The sequence below is a fragment of the Bombina bombina genome, chromosome 1, assembly GCF_027579735.1.
Source record: "Bombina bombina isolate aBomBom1 chromosome 1, aBomBom1.pri, whole genome shotgun sequence".
NCBI lineage: Eukaryota > Metazoa > Chordata > Amphibia > Anura > Bombinatoridae > Bombina > Bombina bombina.
This window is the reverse complement of record NC_069499.1, coordinates 1,252,602,385-1,252,623,143: the sequence shown is the minus strand read 5'-3', so window position 1 is coordinate 1,252,623,143 and position 20,759 is coordinate 1,252,602,385. Positions and strand designations below refer to the sequence as shown.

Genomic DNA, 20,759 nt, shown 5'->3' with positions numbered 1-20,759 from the left:
AAAAACTAATATTTTATCTCAAAATTTCCTCTTCTCTACTCACGTAAGATGGAAAAAAAAATGTGTAGATCAGTACTGAGTTCACCTTTTACTTTATGGTGAAATTCCACAAGACCACTGTAAAGTTTGTAAGATTTCAAAGTAAATTTCCTTAAACTAAGGCTGAACCTGCATGTGCCAGATGCACGCACCCTTGCAAATTCCTGTGACAAGCCTCCTGATTGGCTGCCTAAAGTCCTTTACAACAGTATGTGGCTACTACAGAACTTTTGAGGCATAATATCTAACTTTTTCACAGAGAATATAATATTTTTTGCTCAGATTTATAGATATGCTGCATCACTTTCAAGCGCTTAAGCATCTGGGTAACAGGTTTTTTTAAGCTTTTGGTTAGATGTAGCTATGTTCCTTAATTCCCCATGGAGGATGGTATCTGAGTTGTAGCTGAGTCAGGCCATTGTGTATATGACTAAAATGTCTACTTGTTCCAGGGCACAACATATCTCCATTGATGCCAAATCAAACAAATTAGTAGGAAATAGAACGAAAAAAAGTTAACTTATTTTTATTTTTCTGATCTCAGTCAAATACTATACTCTTTCCCTCCCCCTCCCCTCCCCTGCAAAACCAAGACAATAAGGAATTGAGCAAAGCAGACTTACCTATGAAATCCTGGCATTTGTTTTCAATTGCGTATGTAAGCAATGCACCTATTTTTTTTTACTTAGCTAAAGATAAGAAACATAATAGCTGTTATTTTTTATTCTGTTTTATATTTTCTGTTAAAAAGCATCATCCTATTTATTTGAACTGAACTCATCACAGCATCTTAAATAATGTGTGTTCGGAATTAAATGTGTTTTGAATACCCCATAAATGAAAAATATTGGTGGGGAATTTCTGTTGAGATAAAGCAGAACATATAATTGCTTCATAATCCACCAATTCAGCTTGTGAAATATTGCATACTTTTTACGTTTTTTCAATTCAGCTTTCCTATTGACATTTTCATTTATTTGGTGGGCAAGCTTCCAGTCTGTTGCCCTAAGTATATGTACATATAATCTCCCTTGAGCTTTATAGCTACTGATTTCATCTTCTGATAGGATTTTATGTAGCTAGTACATATACGGTTATAGATTCATAGTGGTTTAAAAGCTGAGCACTGTGTTTTTCTGCTTCCTTGCATGGATAGTAATGATAGTGCAACATACTAATTAGGTTTAATGTAGGTTTTCACACAAAGGACTATAGAACCATTTCTTAGAAGATAGGATCACAAAACTACGTTTTGTTAATGAAATGAAACACCTTGAGAACGTAATATAAAAGTTTAATTATGCAGTATATTTTTATTACCACTTTTGCTCCCATTTTTTTTGTAATTTAAAGGGACATAAAACTATATTTTATTATTCAGAGAGAGTATGCCATTTTAAATTACTTTCCAATGTATTTCTATTATCTAATTTGTTTTGTTTTCTTTAAATCCTTTGTTGCAAAGCATCCGAAGATAGGTTCAGGAACTACCGGTTGGTGGCTGCAGATGCCTCTTGTCATTGGCTTTTAGCTAGCTCCCAGTAGTGCATTACTGATCTATAAACAAAGGATACCAAGAGAATGAAGCAAATGAAATAGAAGTACATTGTTTAGAATTGTATGTTCTGTCTGAATCATGAAAGAAAAAAAAAATGGTTTCATGTCCGTTTAAATGTGAGAATTTTGTAGGCTTTCCAAGCATAATCCTACTACAGATGATATGTCACTAATTGGTCCAAGCAGAGGTGATCAGATAAGGAACTGCAAAATAATGCAAGTTTTGCCAACAAAAATAATAAGTAGTCTTGTCCACTCCTTTAACAAGTCTAGATAGGTGTGTGGAGAATGTCTATTAAAAAACAATTGCAGCAAACAATGTTAATGCATTCATTTTCATACACAGGTAGCATGCTAACATAATTGTACAACTACAGAAAATTCTTGGAATTACAAAGTATTATGTCTCATTATGTTGTCTCTGGGCTTGTTCCTTGAAAATCTGCCATGGCTCTTACAAGATAAATGCTCTCAGAGCAAATCTGAATTATCTAAGATAAATGTGCTGCTCCTGGAACTGTCCTTAATTTTGTATGAGCAGGGGCTAATATGAAGTTTTGTGCAAAGCAGCAGCTCACGGGAGACTAAGGATTAACAAAGGTTTTATCCTGCAGTGTTAACAGTTTGAAATTAATATAAATGAAAAGGTGATGGTGCTAGTGCAGTTTAACCTGTACTCATTCCTATATTCACTTTAGTATGTTTGTTTAATATTCTAAGTAAACCGTTGTAAGTGTAAAACTGGCAAATAAGATCAATGAGTCTTGTATTGATTTAATGCTTAGGAAATGCAGAAAAATATGAGGTACAAACATGTAAAAAAAATAAAACTTTTTAATGAGAACTACAAAACATGTATCTGCCCTACTAACTGTGAAATGAAGCGCGCATTTCTTTATGAGGGTGAGCGCCATTTATGAAGCTGCTTAAAGTGATGGTAAACGTAATAGTTTTTTTTTTTTTTTAATATATTTTTATTGAGGTTGTGAGCAAATGTTATAACAGGTATTTACACATGAATAAAGATAACAGTGTGGTAATAAGTACACTCTTAGTAAGAAAAAAAAACAAAGTACAAATATAGAGCGGCAAAAACTCTAGACATGAAATCTATAGAGCTCTAGACAAGTTTAGATGGTCTGTCTATGCAGTATATAGTCAAATTTATTAACCTACCTATCTATAAGATACAATGTGGAGCCAATGAGTAGGGATGTTAGTCTAAAATAGTGTATATCAATTTGTACATACAAATTTTGTATAGAGTTTAATGGAACCTCAGTTTTATATTATATGTCAGAGAGAGATGGTCTCCTCATTACTATAGAGATATTTATGAAATTATCTATTCTAAAAGAAGGGGAGCAAGAGGCTAGCTTTTTATATTTTTGGGGAAGGGAAATTCAGCAGGCAAGAGCCGCTCGAAATGGGATGTAGGAGAGGGGAAAGGAGGAAGGGGGGCGGGGCAATTAAGAAGCTAGACAATTAAATACATTTGGGCCTTTAAAGTATGTGTATGAAGAGCAAAAAAGAAAAAAAAAATTGCTATCAGTGTTGCAAACAAAGGGGGGGGAGACTTAAGATGTGTTAATTATTTTTCTCACGTACCAAACATAACAGCCCTATACCATGATCTAAAGAATACTCACTAAATATAACATTAAATTAAAGATATAAGACAAGAGTCGCTCCTATGCAAATGTTAGGCTAAGTGCACATAAGAAGAGGATTGTTTACAAATAACTGGTACTATGCAAATAAATGTACAGTAACACATTGGGATGAACATATAAAACCCATAACACAATGGCTTATTCCGTGAGAAACTATATCCAGAGGAGAAGATAGTTATCTTTAGCAGGTTATCCCTGACATTACTGGAGTATCTGTTCACATATGCTATAGTACTATGCTAAAAGTTCCAAGTGAAAGTGCTGTACAGCTGATGATATATCGATAATGTCCTTGTAGTATAGATTTAATTTCAACTAAGACACTGCTGTAAAAACAAGCAGCGCTCGACCAGTTCTTTGCACACAAATAAACAACCCAATGGCCAAACAGTGAGCCCACAAACTGTGTAGAATCAGTTCACCTGACGTTCCGTTCATGCGGACACCACTCCAACTTCATGCGGAACCTGGTTTCATCCGAGCCCACTCTGAGACACGCTGTCATCAATCCTGCGTGATCCGGTAGAAGCGTCCCATCCACTGTGCTATGCTGCAGCTTCCGGCTTTCGGCGTCCTCCGGCAACGTCCCCACTCACACGGTGGAGCTGTCACATGTGGGGCAATAGCCAATGGGTATTAACTGGCAGTCCCAGTATCCGGAACGATCAACTGGCAATATGCAAATAAAGACTTGAAAGAGGCGATCAGTCCGGAAGATGATATAATAAAACGCAACGTTTATTCAAAACATAGGTATAAAAACCTCAGAGCCAGGGTCCATATCCAAAGGTGTTGTGTATCAGATTGGCTTACGCATTTCGGCGGGAGCCATAATCATAGCCTAAACAACCTGATACACTGCACCTTTTTAAACTCTTAAAACGTGCACTGATTGGTTAATAACAAATGAAGCAAAGTTTGCATAAACACACCTTTGGAAAGTGTTAACACTTAAACAGTACTGGGTAAGCCAGTAACCAAATAACATAGTGGGATACTGTGCCTATTATGCTCTTATACCAAAATAGAAAACATAATATCTATAAAATATATGATGCAGTACAGGCAAATGCTAAGACATATAAGAATCCATGTAAAAAAGAAGCAAACCCAAAAAACAAACAAACATAGGTTGTACAAAATAAGAGGTACATAAGAATACATATCCTGCTTTAAAGAGGCACCTAAAATCTGTCAGCTAGGGTGCAAATGACTCACAATTTAATATCAAAAGATGTGTATTGTCAAAACCCAGCAGAATATGTACATGTGTAATGTCAGTATATAATGTGACACTAATATCTAAAATCAATAAACAGATAAGTAAATAAATAGATAGATAAATGAATACAGAGGAAGGATATCTATATGTGGACCTATAACATACCCATAGATATTAATAAGTAGACTGGATAGGAAAATAAAGGTCACTAATGGACTAATTATTGGCAAAAATTAATCAAATCGAACTCTGAATTGAGTCCTAGAGGCAATCTGGTTTTTAGCCTAAAAATCCAAAACATTTCCTGACGTTCAAGTCTTTTGGTACGGTATCCACCCCTGCCCACTAGTGGTATTCTCTCTATGATGTTCCAAGCAAAAGTTTCAATGATCTTGTTGTGATAATAAAGAAAATGTTGTACCAGGGGTGTTTTTGCTTTACCAATATGAATGGTTGAGAAGTGTTCCCTAATACGGGAGTTCACATCCCTAGTCGTGAGCCCCACGTATTGTAGGGAACAAGCTGTACAGGTGATCAAATAAACCACAAAATTATTTGTGCAATTAAGGCAATTGCGTATATAAAAGGTTTCTCCTGTCACTGCAGATCTAAACTGTGTACCCACAAGTGCATGTTCACTCGGTTTACACCTGGATTTACCACATTTGAACATGCCTTTGTGTTGTAACCAGGAAGAAACCTTGGGTTTTTGTTTGATAACCTCAGAGGGTGCCACAAAGTTCCCTATCGATCTAGCCTTTCTATATGCACACCTCATGCCTTTGTCCACTACCGAGACCAGCCGATCATCTGCAATTAACATCCTAAAGTGTTTGCGCACTATATTGCACACTTGGTTATAGTGTGCACTATAGTTAGTAATGAAAGTAATTCCATCAAATATGGTTTTAGATAAACCAACCTTATCCTCCAGCAGGAGGTCCCTATCCAAATCCTTAACCTCCTGTCTAGCTCTCTGTACAACATGTTTCTTATATCCTCTATCTCTCAAACGATGACAAAGCAAATCTGCCTCTCTTTCATAAAGAGCATTGTTGGAGCAATTTCTTTTAGCGCGAATAAATTGTCCCTTCGCCACCGCATGTGGCACATGTGAAGGGTGACAACTTTTAGCACTCAATAAAGAATTACCAGAAATAGGCTTCCTATACACACTAGTCTCAATAGTCCCATCTGGTAATCCTCTCAATCTAAGATTGAGAAAATTAATGGTATTTTGATGGGGACAGCCATGGGAGCTAAATTTGCCCCCTCCTATGCCAACATCTTCATGGGATGGTGGGAGCTGTCCCACATCTTTGACGAATTATCTGCTCTTTTGTTTGTGGACTGGCTTAATAATAACGAGATAGGCCTTCAGTTCACACATGAATACCATCAAAATACCATTAACTTTCTCGATCTTAGATTGAGAGGATTACCAGATGGGACTATTGAGACTAGTGTGTATAGGAAGCCTATTTCTGGTAATTCTTTATTGAGTGCTAAAAGTTGTCACCCTTCACATGTGCCACATGCGGTGGCGAAGGGACAATTTATTCGTACTAAAAGAAATTGCTCCAACAATGCTCTTTATGAAAGAGAGGCAGATTTGCTTTGTCATCGTTTGAGAGATAGAGGATATAAGAAACATGTGGTACAGAGAGCTAGACAGGAGGTTAAGGATTTGGATAGGGGCCTCCTGCTGGAGGATAAGGTTGGTTTATCTAAAACCATATTTGATGGAGTTACTTTCATTACTAACTATAGTGCACACTATAACCAAGTGTGCAATATAGTGCGCAAACACTTTAGGATGTTAATTGCAGATGATCGGCTGGTCTCGGTAGTGGACAAAGGCATGAGGTGTGCATATAGAAAGGCTAGATCGATAGGGAACTTTGTGGCACACTTTGAGTTTAACAAAAACTCAAGGTTTCTTCCTGGTTACAACACAAAGGCATGTTCAAATGTGGTAAATCCAGGTGTAAACCGTGTGAACATGCACTTGTGGGTACACAGTTTAGATCTGCAGTGACAGGAGAAACCTTTGATATACGCAATTGCCTTAATTGCACAAATAATGTTGTGGTTTATTTGATCACCTGTACAGCTTGTTCCCTACAATACGTGGGGCTCACGACTAGGGACGTGAACTCCCGTATTAGGGAAAACTTCTCAACCATTCATATTGGTAAAGCAAAAACACCCCTGGTACAACATTTTCTTTATTATCACAACAAGATCATTGAAACTTTTGCTTGGAACATTATAGAGAGATTACCACTAGTGGGCAGGGGTGGAGACCGTACCAAAAGACTTGAACGTCAGGAAATGTTTTGGATTTTTAGGCTAAAAACCAGATTGCCTCTAGGACTCAATTCAGAGTTCGATTTGATTAATTTTTGGCAATAATTAGTCCATTAGTGACCTTTATTTTCCTATCCAGTCTACTTATTAATATCTATGGGTATGTTATAGGTCCACATATAGATATCCTTCCTCTTTATTCATTTATCTATCTATTTATTTATTTACTTATCTGTTTATTGATTTTAGATATTAGTGTCACATTATATACTGACATTACACATGTACATATTCTGCTGGGTTTTGACGATACACATCTTTTGATATTAAATTGTGAGTCATTTGCACCCTAGCTGACAGATTTTAGGTGCCTCTTTAAAACAGGATATGTATTCTTATGTACCTCTTATTTTGTACAACCTATGTTTGTTTGTTTTTTGGTTTGTTTCTTTTTTACATGGATTCTTATATGTCTTAGCATTTGCCTGTACTGCATCATATATTTTATAGATATTATGTTTTCTATTTTGGTATAAGAGAATAGGCACAGTATTCCACTATGTTATTTGGTTACTGGCTTACCCAGTACTGTTTAAGTGTTAACACTTTCCAAAGGTGTGTTTATGCAAACTTTGCCTCGTTTGTTATTAACCAATCAGTGCACGTTTTAAGAGTTTAAAAAGGTGCAGTGTATCAGGTTGTTTAGGCTATGATTACGGCTCACGCCGAAACGCGTAAGCCAATCTGATACACAACACCTTTGGATATGGACCCTGGCTCTGAGGTTTTTATACCTATGTTTTGAATAAACGTTACGTTTTATTATATCATCATCCGGAATGATCGCCTCTTCTTTCAAGTCTTTATAGTACTATGCTACCCAGTTCAATTGTAAAGGTGGCAACATCACATTCTGCTGCTAGTGAGCTGCACCAGGGGCAGAAATGGCCACGCAAACACCCCACCTCAGATATGTATTGATGTGTATTGTGAACACCATAGATCCAAAATGGAAACATCCCAGGCCATTACTATCCGTGTACTTTGATTACTAAAATAAGGCCAATGTTAAGGACATCTCTAAGGGACTACATAAAGACCAGTCTGCTATGATTTAAATAAATTAAGGTTGCTTAATATAGTATAATTATAAAATGCCGTCTCGGCCGCAGACAGCAAAGATAGAAGACAAAATATAAGTTTGCAACCAGAATATAATAACCATAAGAACCTGGCGATGAAAAGTGTACACTTAATGGGAGTATGTAGAGTAACATTACAATCTTAGATAGTTTTAGGTATGTCTATATAAGCCTCTCTCAATCAGTTTGAGTCCCAATGGATGACGTCTATGCAAAAACTGTGTGTTGGAGTTAGGTCTGCTGCTTGACTAAAAGTCCAGCAATGCTGTATATGATCAATAGAAAACTAATAGGTTCAGCAATTACAGTCGGCCCCAAGTTCTTAAAAGAAGTGATGCAGTCAGTTATGCTGCTATGAGGTTACAAGATTAAATTATGAGGCGCTCCACCTAGACAAATATTTGTGATGCTATCAACCAGGATGAACAAAGTTTAATGACACCTATAGCGATATTATTAAAAAAAAAAATATATATATATATATATATATATATATATATACACATACATACACACAAAATTGGGGTATGGTTAAGTGCTATGTACATATCTTAAGTCTTAGTTAACCTCCATACCTATAACACATTACTTCAGAGGGTTCAGCTAAAACATTTGAGGATAGCTTGTATGTTACACTGCAAGATTAAAGCTAGTAGGTTAACTTTAAAGTAGAATGGAGTCAAAAGGAGTTCCAAGTAGTTTCAGATATAGATGTTTCCCAGATATGTCCTTGTATGGGCTTAAAGCTGAAGTGATACCATGAACATACTAACCACATAGTGATGTATAATGAAACATAGGAACAATAGGTTAAACATATCAAATTCACTAACAATTAATGTAGTTAATCATATCAACACATACATAGAACTGAGAATAAAACATATACAACTCTATTATGACTGGTTAGCTATCACTACAGCCATGGAATATTAAGAACCTAAAAGAGCACCATAGGGAGACCTTGAACCTTAAGTTGGAGAGACATGGTAGTTAAAAAAAAAAAAAAAAAAAAAAAATTCTCGTTGAGTGGTTAAGTCAGGATTCCCATACTGTCCAGTTTATATATACTGATGAAGGGTTAAGCAGTTTGGTAAGAGCTTTTAAGTGGCGAAAAGTCTGCTGCCCAATGCGTTAGCTACTACCTTGTAGAGAAAGCACCCGATTTCTGAGGTCTCCGGCACAGTTACCAGTCAGCGGGTGGTCCAACTAATCTCCCCACAAGCACTCCAGGTTGATCAGTAACACAATCGGGGACTGCAGGGCAACACATAGACAATCTGCCCCCGGGGTCCCAGGAATGTAGTGAGTATGCTCTGCGATGTAGAGAAAAGGATCGGGGCCATTCAAATTTGTCAGCCACAGAGTCCTCAGGGAGGGTAGTGGCAGATCTGTATGTGTGAATTGTCGCTAAGGCATTAGGCATGGGATCAGGCTGTGGGAGTGAGTCTAGATGTGATGACTTTTGCTTTGTGCAAGTCTGTGGTCACTATGCCCCATAGAGCCTAGTGGTAAGCCGTTGTGCGTCTGAGTCTTGTAGTCCGTTGCGGTACCTGTCACTTTACCAGCAGCTTCAGAGGGCCTGCTTATGGAGGCTGCGACACTCATGCATTCCGTAGAAATGTGAACTGTAGGAAGGTTATCCCGATCTTGCTCCACTTTATTCACCAAGCCCGTCTCAGGAGCTGACCCATGCAGGTGTAGTAACAGAGCAGCAAAAGTCTTGCGGAATAGTGAGGTCAGCTTCTGGTGGTGCTCATCCAGCACTCGGCACATATGCGTCACCAATCCATCTGAGGTAAGCATGGTCAGCACATAGAAGTCTGACAAAGTCAACCTTTGCTCAGAGGATAGCGCCTAATTAACAGGACAGCAATTTATGTGTCAATGAAATAAATTACTTTGATGTCTAGCGGCGGCTAGAGGGGAAAGGCTCCCAGAGCTCCATAGTCAGACTCCGTTGTAGGCCGCAGCTGTCTCGAGTGGTATATTCTCTCTCATGATCTGTATATCAATATGACCCACAGTTTCTCGTGGATGTAGCAATGTGATTTTTATAGTTTTAAGTATTTTAGAGTCACAAATAAAAATTAAATTATACGGACACTTTCAGGAGCTCTATCCCTATCATGGCCTCACTTGGCCCCGCCCCCTACGTAATAGTTTTAAGTTACCATATTTGGAATCAAAGTAAAACATTGGAACTTTCATTCATGAAAGGCTTTGTAAAGGTTTTTTTTTTTAATAAATTACCCGTTCATGTTTTCAGATATTACACCGTTATATCTGTATATCTGCAGATAAAGTTAAATGATACTACCCCCCTTAAAAGAGCTCTTGAAGAAAGGGATACACTTAAAGGGACACTGTACTCAAATTTTTTCTTTTGTAATTCAGAAAGAGCATGCAATTTTAAGCAACTTTCTAATTTACTCCTATTTTCAATTTTTCTTCGTTCTCTTGCTATCATTATTTAAAAAAGAAGGCATCTAAGCTTTTTTTTGGTTTCAGTACTCTGGACAGCACTTTTTTATTGGTGGATGAATTTATCCACCAATCAGCAAGGACAACCCAGGTTGTTCACCAAAAATGGGCCGGCATCTAAACTTACATTCTTGCATTTCAAATAAAGATACCAAGAGAATGAAGAAAATTTGATAATAGGAGTAAATTAGAAAGTTGCTTAAAATTTCATGCTCTATCTGAATCACGAAAGAATTTTTTTGATTACAGTGTCCCTTTAACCCTTATGAAAGGAAACAAAAAATACACAAAAAACCCTCAATCTGTAAAATCACTTTTACAGATTGCATTCAGACTTACCCAAAGGCACTCTGCTACTGGAGGAAACCAGTAGGAAATCTAGACCAGTTCTGAAACATAAGAGCAGGGGAAATGGAATAGGAGTATATTGACAAACCAACAAGCAGAGGCAAAGAACAAGTCTCTGCGACCCCCATGGCAAGGCTTGTGACTAAATCCCCACTGGGATGTCACTTCCAATACTCCGAATACATCCCTCTAACACTGTACTTTGAGTTGAAAGAGGCCTCAACTTAAGACAATCCGTCTCACTGAAGAATCAAATGCACATCTCCATTCTTCACCCACCTCCAGCGGATGCAAAGACAAGACTGATTTACTAGTAAAGTGGGAGGGGGGGTTATAGAGTTCTTGGTTTAGAGTAATAGGTTGTGGATTCTCACCACCTGCAGGAAAGAAATAACATTCCTGGTGCAAAAGGGTACAGTTGATCACCCTTTAAATAGGGTGTTCAACTTCATATTAGAGCGGCAGATGATCTGATCCTAGTTAAGCACAAGGGATTTCTTTTATTTAAATTAAAGGTCTAAGTATTGCATAAAATCAGAGGTCTGCACTACATTCTAGGGGAATATGTGAGGCCTGGTGTTTCTCCCATATGTCATGCAATCAGTGATATTTTACAAACGCACACTGGATGGAGATTTTGGTTTTAAAAATGCCCTAAAACCTGAAAATGAAAAGGTAGCTGTAAAGGTATTGAAAAATAGACAGTCCAATAAGTAAAATTAGTCAAGGAAATGTGACAATTCTATGTTCTACTAAACTTATTTCACTATAAACAAAAGTTTTAAATATTAGGTGGTTGTGTAATTTAGCAAAACTACCAAAAAAAATCCTAAAAAAAAAAACAAAAAAAAAAAATTTCCTTTGTTATTCTATCCAAAGTTTTGTTAAAGGGACACTGAACCCAATTTTTTTCATTCATGATTCAGATAGAGCATGTCATTTTTAGCAATGTTCTAATTTACTTATATTATCAATTTTTCTTAATTCTCTTGGTATCTTTATTTGAAATGCAAGAATGTAAGTTTAGATGCCGGCCCATTTTGGTGAACAACCTGGGTTGTTCTTGTTGATTGGTGGATAAATTCATCCACCAATAAAAAAAAGTGCTGTCAACAGACTGAACCAAAAAAAAAAACTTAGATGCCTTCTTTTTCAAATAAGCATAGTAAGAGAATGAAGAAAAATTAATAGGAGTAAATGAGAAAATTGCTTAAAATTGCATGCTCTATCTGAATCACGAAAGATAAATTTGTGTTCAGTGTCCCTTTAAGTCTCAAAATATTTTTTATGAAGGACTTTAAAATAGTACCATCTAACTTGTATCACTAAAAGCATACAAAAGATACACAAGATAAAAAGCATACAAAAGATTTAGTTTTCCTGAGAAATTGACTACAACAGATACGTTAGAAATACATACATGCTGCAGTTAATGATTACATCTTCAGGTAAAATCCTTTTCTTCAGCAATCCTTGCTTTGGGTGGTCTCCTCGTCCACGAAAAAGACCTGGAGGCTCTATCTTGAAGTTACCAATTCTCTCTTTGTGGTGATCCATGATACAATAACCAAACTCTTGGATGAGCTTTTCATTCTCTTCCTTGGTTATCTGGGAATGTTTAGAATTATTTTCTATTAGCATTTGGAAAATTAGGTATGTATGTATGTATGTATGCATGTATATAGGCAGTTACTGTTTTACATTTTTAGTTATTTTCCATTACAAAGGGTATAACAAAACAAGAAATAGTAAGTCTCTACTCCAGCTAATTATAAAAACAAGTGGCTGTAAAAAGTTGAGAATCAAACAAACATTCACACATTTTTTTTAGTCTTGTTTAGTCTATTTGCTGAGAACATCTCTATTTTCAAAACATACTGATCTACAAGATATTGTTCTATGTGGATATTTGTCCATATTAGAAAAATCAATGACAACACAGTCGACAGGCTGAGCAATTAAGTGGCAGGTGTTCTAGCTCCTCAGGATTTAGAAGCATTGGCAAAGTATCTTGAGAAACTGCACAGTTTCTGCCTTTAAGTAGCCTGGCTGTAATCAAAGCTATTAATCACATTCACTGGATTTCACATATTCCAACAACTTTAATACATTGTGTTAATTTATCTTTGTTAAAAAAAACACAAGATACACCTGTTTTTTTGGTATCTGGAGTAAATATTTGGAATGGCATGTTGAGAAGTGAAAAATAACTTCTTAAACATAATAGGCAAAAAAGTAGAAAATTCAATTTTGCCTCATTGTGACATTCTTAGGCTTCTATTTTCACATTTGTTTTCCTGATAATTTCCAAACTGTTAACATCTATGCAAATCAGGGATTTTTTTTGTAATTTACCATTGTAATATCTTATTTTAGACACATCTTACTAATGAATTGATTTGTGTAGGCCACTCCAGGTGAAAAATGTACCTAGCCAATGTATGCGCAAACATTTATTCTGCAACTAATTTTAAAAATACTTTACCAGTTTCTCTTCTTTAGTCTTATTTTTCTTCTGTTCCATTTTTCCTTTGTAGTATGTGAACATTTCAGTGAAATCGCATTTGGCTAGGTCATTTATAATCATCTTCTCTTCAAGAGTCATCTCCTGCAAACAAAATAATTTATTTTTAAAGCTTTTTTTTTGTTCCTATTATTGAACAAAGAGTAACAAATTATACATCACTGGGTTATATAAAATTTAAAATCACTGTTATTAATTTTGATATTATATTATGATACAATAAGGTCATCCCCGGCATGAGAACTGCACATACAAATAGCACGGCTTTAAAATACTAATAATTCTAGATTTTCAAAAGTAAAATTGAATCTCTCACATCAAATGCAAAAACTGCTACACCAATCTTTCTGAAATTTGGCATAAAGATATTTTATTCTATAATATGGGCTTTTCTTTAGTGGGAAAAAAGTAGTAGTGTTGTCTATAAATTCCCTTACACAAGATGCCCACAGTTTGGATCCATAAAAGACGTAAAGATGGCAAATCTTCCTGAATCCTGTACATATTTTTTATTTAATAATTCTTTTATTGAGGTTTTGCAGGGAAAAAAAATGTAGACAGTTTTTTTTTGACATGGAGATACAAGTAGTCAAACAAATATTAGAGTATAGACAGATAATTACACAATTTGAATTCTGTCTACAAAATTTATAACAAATTATACTAGCATATGACTGTAGCTATTGTGTTGACTGATGGTCATTTGATAAAGGATTTGATACGTGTATGTGGTGATAATTACAAATAAAAAGTAAATTTATGCTAACCTGATAAATTAATTTCTTTTACAATATGATGAGTCCACAGATTTCATCCTTACTTGTGGGATATTAACCTCCTGCTAACAGGAAGTGGCAAAGAGCACCACAGCAGAGCTGTATATATAGCCCCTCCCCTCCACCCTCAGTCATTCAGCCGAAGGTATAGGAAGAGAAAAAGGAAAGGCTAAAAGAGGTGACTGAAGTTTACAAAAAATATAAAGAAAAACCATCTTTAAAAGAACAGGGTGGGCTGTGGACTCATCATATCTTAAAATAAATTAATTTATCAAGTAAGCATAAATTTACTTTTCTTTTACAAAGATATGACGAGTCCACGGATTTGATCCTTATTTGTGGGAAACGAATACCAAAGCAAAAGGACAAGGATGAAAGGGAGGGACAAGACACGAACCTAAACAAAAGGCACCACTGCTTGAAGAACCTTTCTCCCAAAAATAGCCTCAGATAAAGCAAAAGTATAAAATTTGTAAAATTTGGAAAAAGTGTGAAGGGACGACCAAGTCACAGCCTTACAAATCTGTTCAACAGATGCATCATTTTTAAAAGCCCAGCCCTAGTGGAATGAGCCGTAATTCTTTCAGGAGGCTGCTGTTCAGCAGTCTCATATGCCAGGCGGAAAGAAAGAGGTAGCCGTAGCTTTCTGACCCCTACGCTTTCCAGAATAAACAATGAACAATGAAGATGATTGACGGAAATCCTTAGTTGCCTGTAAGTAAAATTTTAAGGCACGGACCACGTCCATGTTATGCAACATACGATCCTTCTTAGAAGAAGGGTTAGGACAAAAGGATGGAACAACAATTTCCTGATTAATATTCTTATTTGAAACAACCTTAGGAAGAAATCCAGGTTTGGTACGTAATACCACCTTATCAGAATGAAAAATGTGATAAGGAGAATCACACTGTAGCGCTGAAAGCTCAAACTCTTCGACCAGAAGAAATAGCAACTAAAAACAGAACTTTCCAAGATAACAATTTGATATTCATGGAATGCATGGGTTCAAACGGAACCCCTTGATGAACTCGAAGAACTAAATTCAAACTCCAGGGAGGAGTAATAGGTCTAAATACAGGCTTAATTCTAGATAGGGCCTGACAGACTGAACATCTGACACATCTGCCAAACATTTGTGAAACAGAATTGACAAAGCAGATATTTGTCCCTTTAAGGAACTTGCTGATAACCCTTTCTCCAATCCTTCTTGGAGAAAAGACAGAATCCTAGGAATCCTAACTTTACTCCATGAGTAACCCTTGGATTCACACCAATAAAGATATTCACGCCATATCTTACGATAGATTTTTCTAGTGACCAGGCTTTCTAGCCTGTATCAAAGTACTGATAACAGAAATAGAGAATCCTCGCTTCGATAAAATCAAGCATTCAATTTCCACGCAGTCAGCTGCAGAGAAGTTAGATTTGGATGTTGGAAAGGACCTTGAATGAGAAGGTCCTGTCTCAAAGGAAGTTTCAACAGTGGTAGCAAAGACATGTCCACTAGATGCGCATACCATGTGCTGCGTGGCCATGCAGGCGCTATCAGGATCACTGAAGCTCTCTCCTGTTTGATTCGAGCAATCACGCGTGGAAGGAGAGGAAATGGAGGAAACACATAAGCTAGGCTGAACGACCAAGGCACTGCCAAGGCATCTATCAGTTCGGCCTAGGGATCCATCGACCTGGATCCGTATTTTGGAAGTTTGGCATTCTATCGAGATGCCATCAGATCCAATTCTGGCTTGCCCCATCGGAGAATCAATAAAGGCAAATACCTCTGGGTGGAGTTCCCACTCCCCAGAATGAAAAGTCTGTCGACTTAGAAAATCCGCTTCCCAGTTCTCTACTCCTGGGATGTGGACTGCTGACAGATGACAAGAGTGAGCCTCCGCCCAACAGATTATCTTGGATACCTCTCTCATCACTAAGGAACTTCTCGTTCCCCCCTGATGATTGTTATAGGCCACAGTCGTGATGTTGTCCGACTGGAATCTGATGAATTTGGCCGAAGCCAACTGAGGCCATGCCTGAAGCGCATTGAATATTGCTCTCAGTTCCAGAATATTGATTGGAAGTAGAGACTCCACCTGAGTTCAAACACCTTGAGCCTTCAGGGAATTCCAGACTGCACCCCAGCCCAGAAGGCTGGTGTCCGTTGTCACTATCTGTCAGGGTGCCAGGAATCAGACTGAGACAAGAAGTGCAAAAATAATCACACCTTTATTAAATAGCAAAAAATAAAAAGTCCAAAAGTCAAATAAGCCAGGAATCAAAACCAGAGCTGGTAGTCAGACGAGCCGAGTCAGGAGCCAAAGCGAATAGTCAGACGAGCCGGAATCAGGAACAAGGAAAACAGCAGAGTCAGGAACAAGCCAGGGATCAGGAACCAGGAAGGACGTCAGGCAGCCAGGTAATACACAGGAACTCTTACAAACAGGTCTGAGACAACGCAAAACATACTGAACAGCGGCCCTTTAAATAATATGTGATGACCTCACAATTCTGAGACTGCATCCTGTCACACATGGATGATGCACACCAGTCTGGCCATAAAAGGAAGTGCAGGAATTGAGCAGCATCCCCCACAATTCACCATAGTCAGGAAGAGAGGTGAGTAAAATTGCTGCCAGCAGCACATGGCAAACACAACAGGGAAAAAACCCTGATACTATCACCCACAAGGGTCTGCGGAAGCAAGTCCCCTGGGACAGATGATCCAGCGACAACCACCAAAGAAGAGTCTCTGGTTTCTTGATCTAGATTTATCTGAGGAGATAAATCCACATAATCCCCATTCCACTGTCCGAGCATGCACAGCTGCAGCGGTCTGAGATGAAAGCGAGCAAACGGAATGATGTCCATTACCGCTACCATTAATCCAATTACCTCCATACACTGAGCCACTGATGGCTGAGGAATGTACTGAAGTGCTCGGCAAGTATTTAGAATCTTTGATTTTCTGACCTCTGTTAGAAATATTTTCATGGCTACCGAGTCTATCAGAGTTCCCAAGAAAGGAACCCTTGTCTGTGGGACAAGTGAACTTTTCTCTATGTTCACCTTCCAGCCGTGAGTTCTCAGAAAAGAGAGCACTGTGTCCATGTGAGATTTTGTCAGATGATATGTTGACACCTGGATCAGAATATTGTCCAGATAAGGTGCCACTGTTATGCCTCGCGGTCTGAGAACCGCCAAAATAGACCCTAGAACCTTTGTGAAGATTCTGGGTGCTGTGGCCAACCCGAAGGGAAGAGCCACGAACTGATAATGTTTGTCCAAGAAGGCAAACCATAGAAACTGATGATCCTTGTGGATAGGAACATGAAGGTAAGCATCCTTCAAGTCCACGGTAGTCATATATTGACCCTCCTGGATCATTGGTATAATTTTTTGTATCGTCTCCATCTTGAATGATGGAACTCTGAGAAATTTGTTTAGACACTTGAGGTCTAAGATGGGTCTGAAAGTTCCCTCTTTTTTGGGAACCACAAATCGGTTTGAGAAAAAAACATAATTTATGCTTACCTGATAAATTTATTTCTCTTGTAGTGTGTTCAGTCCACGGGTCATCCATTACTTATGGGATATATTCTCATCCCCAACAGGAAGTTGCAAGAGGACCACCCAAGCAGAGCTGCTATATAGCTCCTCCCCTCACATGTCATATCCAGTCATTCAACCGAAACAAGACGAGAAAGGAGAAACTATAGGGTGCAGTGGTGACTGGAGTTATAATTTAAAATTTAGAACCTGCCTCAAATAGACAGGGCGGGCCGTGGACTGAACACACTACAAGAGAAATAAATTTATCAGGTAAGCATAAATTATGTTTTCTCATGTTAAGTGTGTTCAGTCCACGGGTCATCCATTACTTATGGGATACCAATACCAAAGCTAAAGTACACGGATGATGGGAGGGACAAGGCAGGAACATTAAACAGAAGGAACCACTGCCTGTAGAACCTTTCTCCCAAAAACAGCCTCTGAAGAAGCAAAAGTGTCAAATTTGGAAAATTTGGAAAAAGTATGAAGTGAAGACCAAGTTGCAGCCTTGCAAATCTGTTCAACAGAGGCCTCATTCTTAAAGGCCCAGGTGGAAGCCACAGCTCTAGTAGAATGAGCTGTAATTCTTTCAGGAGGCTGCTGTCCAGCAGTCTCATAAGCTAAGCGTATTATGCTACGAAGCCAAAAAGAGAGAGAGGTAGCCGAAGCCCTTTGACCTCTCCTCTGTCCAGAGTAAACGACAAACAGAGAAGAAGTTTGTCGAAAATCTTTAGTTGCCTGTAAGTAGAACTTCAGAGCACGGACCACTTCTAGATTATGCAAAAGACGTTCCTTCTTTGAAGAAGGATTAGGACATAAGGATGGAACAACAATCACTTGATTGATATTCTTGTTAGAAACAACCTTAGGTAAAAACCCAGGTTTAGTACGCAGGACTACCTTGTCTGAATGAAAGATCAGATAAGGAGAATCACAATGTAAGGCACATAACTCAGAGACTCTTCGAGCCGAGGAAATAGCCATCAAAAACAGAACTTTCCAAGATAAAAGCTTAATATCAATGGAATGGAGGGGTTCAAACGGAACACCCTGGAGAACTTTAAGAACCAAGTTTAAGCTCCACGGAGGAGCAACAGCTTTAAACACAGGCTTAATCCTAGCCAAAGCCTGACAAAAAGCCTGGACGTCTGGATTCTCTGCCAGACGCTTGTGTAAAAGAATAGACAGAGCAGAAATCTGTCCCTTTAGTGAACTAGCGGATAAGCCCTTTTCTAAACCCTCTTGTAGAAAAGACAATATCCTAGGAATCCTAACCTTACTCCATGAGTAACTCTTGGATTCACACCAATATAAATATTTACGCCATATCTTTTGGTAAATTTTTCTGGTAACAGGTTTCCGAGCCTGTATTAATGTATCAATAACCGAATCCGAAAACCCACGCTTTGATAGAATCAAGCGTTCAATTTCCAAGCAGTCAGCCTCAGAGAAATTAGGTTTGGATGGTTGAAAGGACCCTGAATTAGAAGGTCCTGCCTCAGGGGTAGAGACCATGGTGGACAGGACGACATGTCCACTAGATCTGCATACCAGGTCCTGTGTGGCCACGCAGGCTGTTACGGTTGCCTCCAGGCTGGCTGGAAGTTGGACCGTAGAAAAGGATGCTCCTAGCGCTCACCAAAGGAGCAGCAGCACCGTGGACACTAACTGCTGCGTAGCCACCATAAGTAATGCAGACTCTATGAACCACCGCTGCTGGGCTGGTATCTCGCCGTCTGCTCTGCGCCCTGGACCTATGACCAGGCTCCAGTAGGTGAACCTCTTCCTTCTGTAGCAATCCCTGTAGCTAAGGGAGTATGAAGAGCATAGCAATCCCTGTAGTGATTATAAGCTGTATCCTACAAACATGAGTCAAAGCTTCAAGTTAGAGGGTCAACATAGGTCTGATGTACTGGAGCACACAGCCTGCTTTTTATTGAGGTTACATGCAAACAGGACACTCTCAGGGGGAGGCATAAAATCCCCCATCACACATTTGATATTAGATAGAGACACTCCCTTTGACAGGCCACAACATTACTTCAGCAGATAACATTTTACACACAATAAAACAATGCAGTCCACCTCATCACTACTAGAAGTCTGATTAGACAATGGGAAAGTTTATCACTAAACTTAATTAGAGCTGATCCCAGCAAACTTGTATTTAGAATGCTTCTTGAAGCTGAACAAAGTTATCTCTGTAGTTCTGACCGAAGGGTCTGTCACATAGCACTTAATGGCACACAATGAAACTGAACCAAGTGGGAGAAAGCCAGGGACAAGTCATTTCACAGGTCTGGGGACATAGTCTTAAAGGGGCATTGTTCACCAAAGTCACAATATGTCCCCAGACGGTTCTTAAAGGGCCACACACACCCAACAAAAGTCAATATGTCCTCAGGGGCACAATCTTCCAGGGGCCATAGTCATGTGGAAGGAGGCTGGCAAATAGGCTTCTCCAAAATCCAGGGAAGCAGGGCAATTTTCCATTTAAAGGGCCAGTTACAAACAGCAGTTTGTAACACAGGCGCTATCAGAATCACCGATGCTCTCTCCTGTTTGATCCTGGCAATCAGTCGAGGAAGCAACGGAAAAGGTGGAAACACATAAGCTATGTTGAAAACCCAAGGGGCTGCTAGTGCATCTACCAGCACCGCTCCCGGGTCCCTGGACCTGGATCCGTAACAAGGAAGCTTGGCGTTCTGGCGAGATGCCATGAGATCCAGATCCGGTTTGCCCCAACAAAGAATTAGTTGGGCAAATACCTCCGGGTGAAGTTCCCACTCCCCCGGATGAAAAGTCTGGCGACTTAAAAAATCCGCCTCCCAGTTCTCCACGCCTGGGATGTAGATCGCTGACAGGTGGCAAGAGTGAGACTCTGCCCAGCGAATTATCTTCGAGACTTCCAACATCGCTAGGGAACTCCTGGTTCCCCCTTGATGATTGATGTAAGCCACAGTAGTGATGTTGTCCGACTGAAATCTGATGAACCTCAGTGTTGCCAACTGAGGCCAAGCTAGAAGAGCATTGAATATTGCCCTTAATTCTAGAATGTTTATTGGGAGGAGTTTCTCCTCCTGAGTCCACGATCCCTGAGCCTTCAGGGAGTTCCAGACTGCTCCCCAGCCTAGT

The 20,759-nt window shown here is 38.7% G+C and overlaps 1 protein-coding gene across 1 annotated transcript in view; it reads right to left on the bottom strand.

Annotated features, from left to right (window-relative positions):
- LOC128664299 (DNA topoisomerase 1-like) overlaps positions 1 to 20,759 on the bottom strand; it is a 571,968-nt gene that overhangs the window by 262,071 nt on the left and 289,138 nt on the right. Inside the window, exons 3-6 of the mRNA XM_053719139.1 lie at positions 13,261 to 13,383; positions 12,196 to 12,383; positions 10,767 to 10,816; positions 9,497 to 9,736 (exon numbers count right to left, since the gene is read on the bottom strand). Coding sequence (XP_053575114.1) covers positions 9,497 to 9,736; positions 10,767 to 10,816; positions 12,196 to 12,383; positions 13,261 to 13,383 — 601 coding nt within the window. The remainder of the gene's footprint in view (positions 1 to 9,496; positions 9,737 to 10,766; positions 10,817 to 12,195; positions 12,384 to 13,260; positions 13,384 to 20,759) is intronic.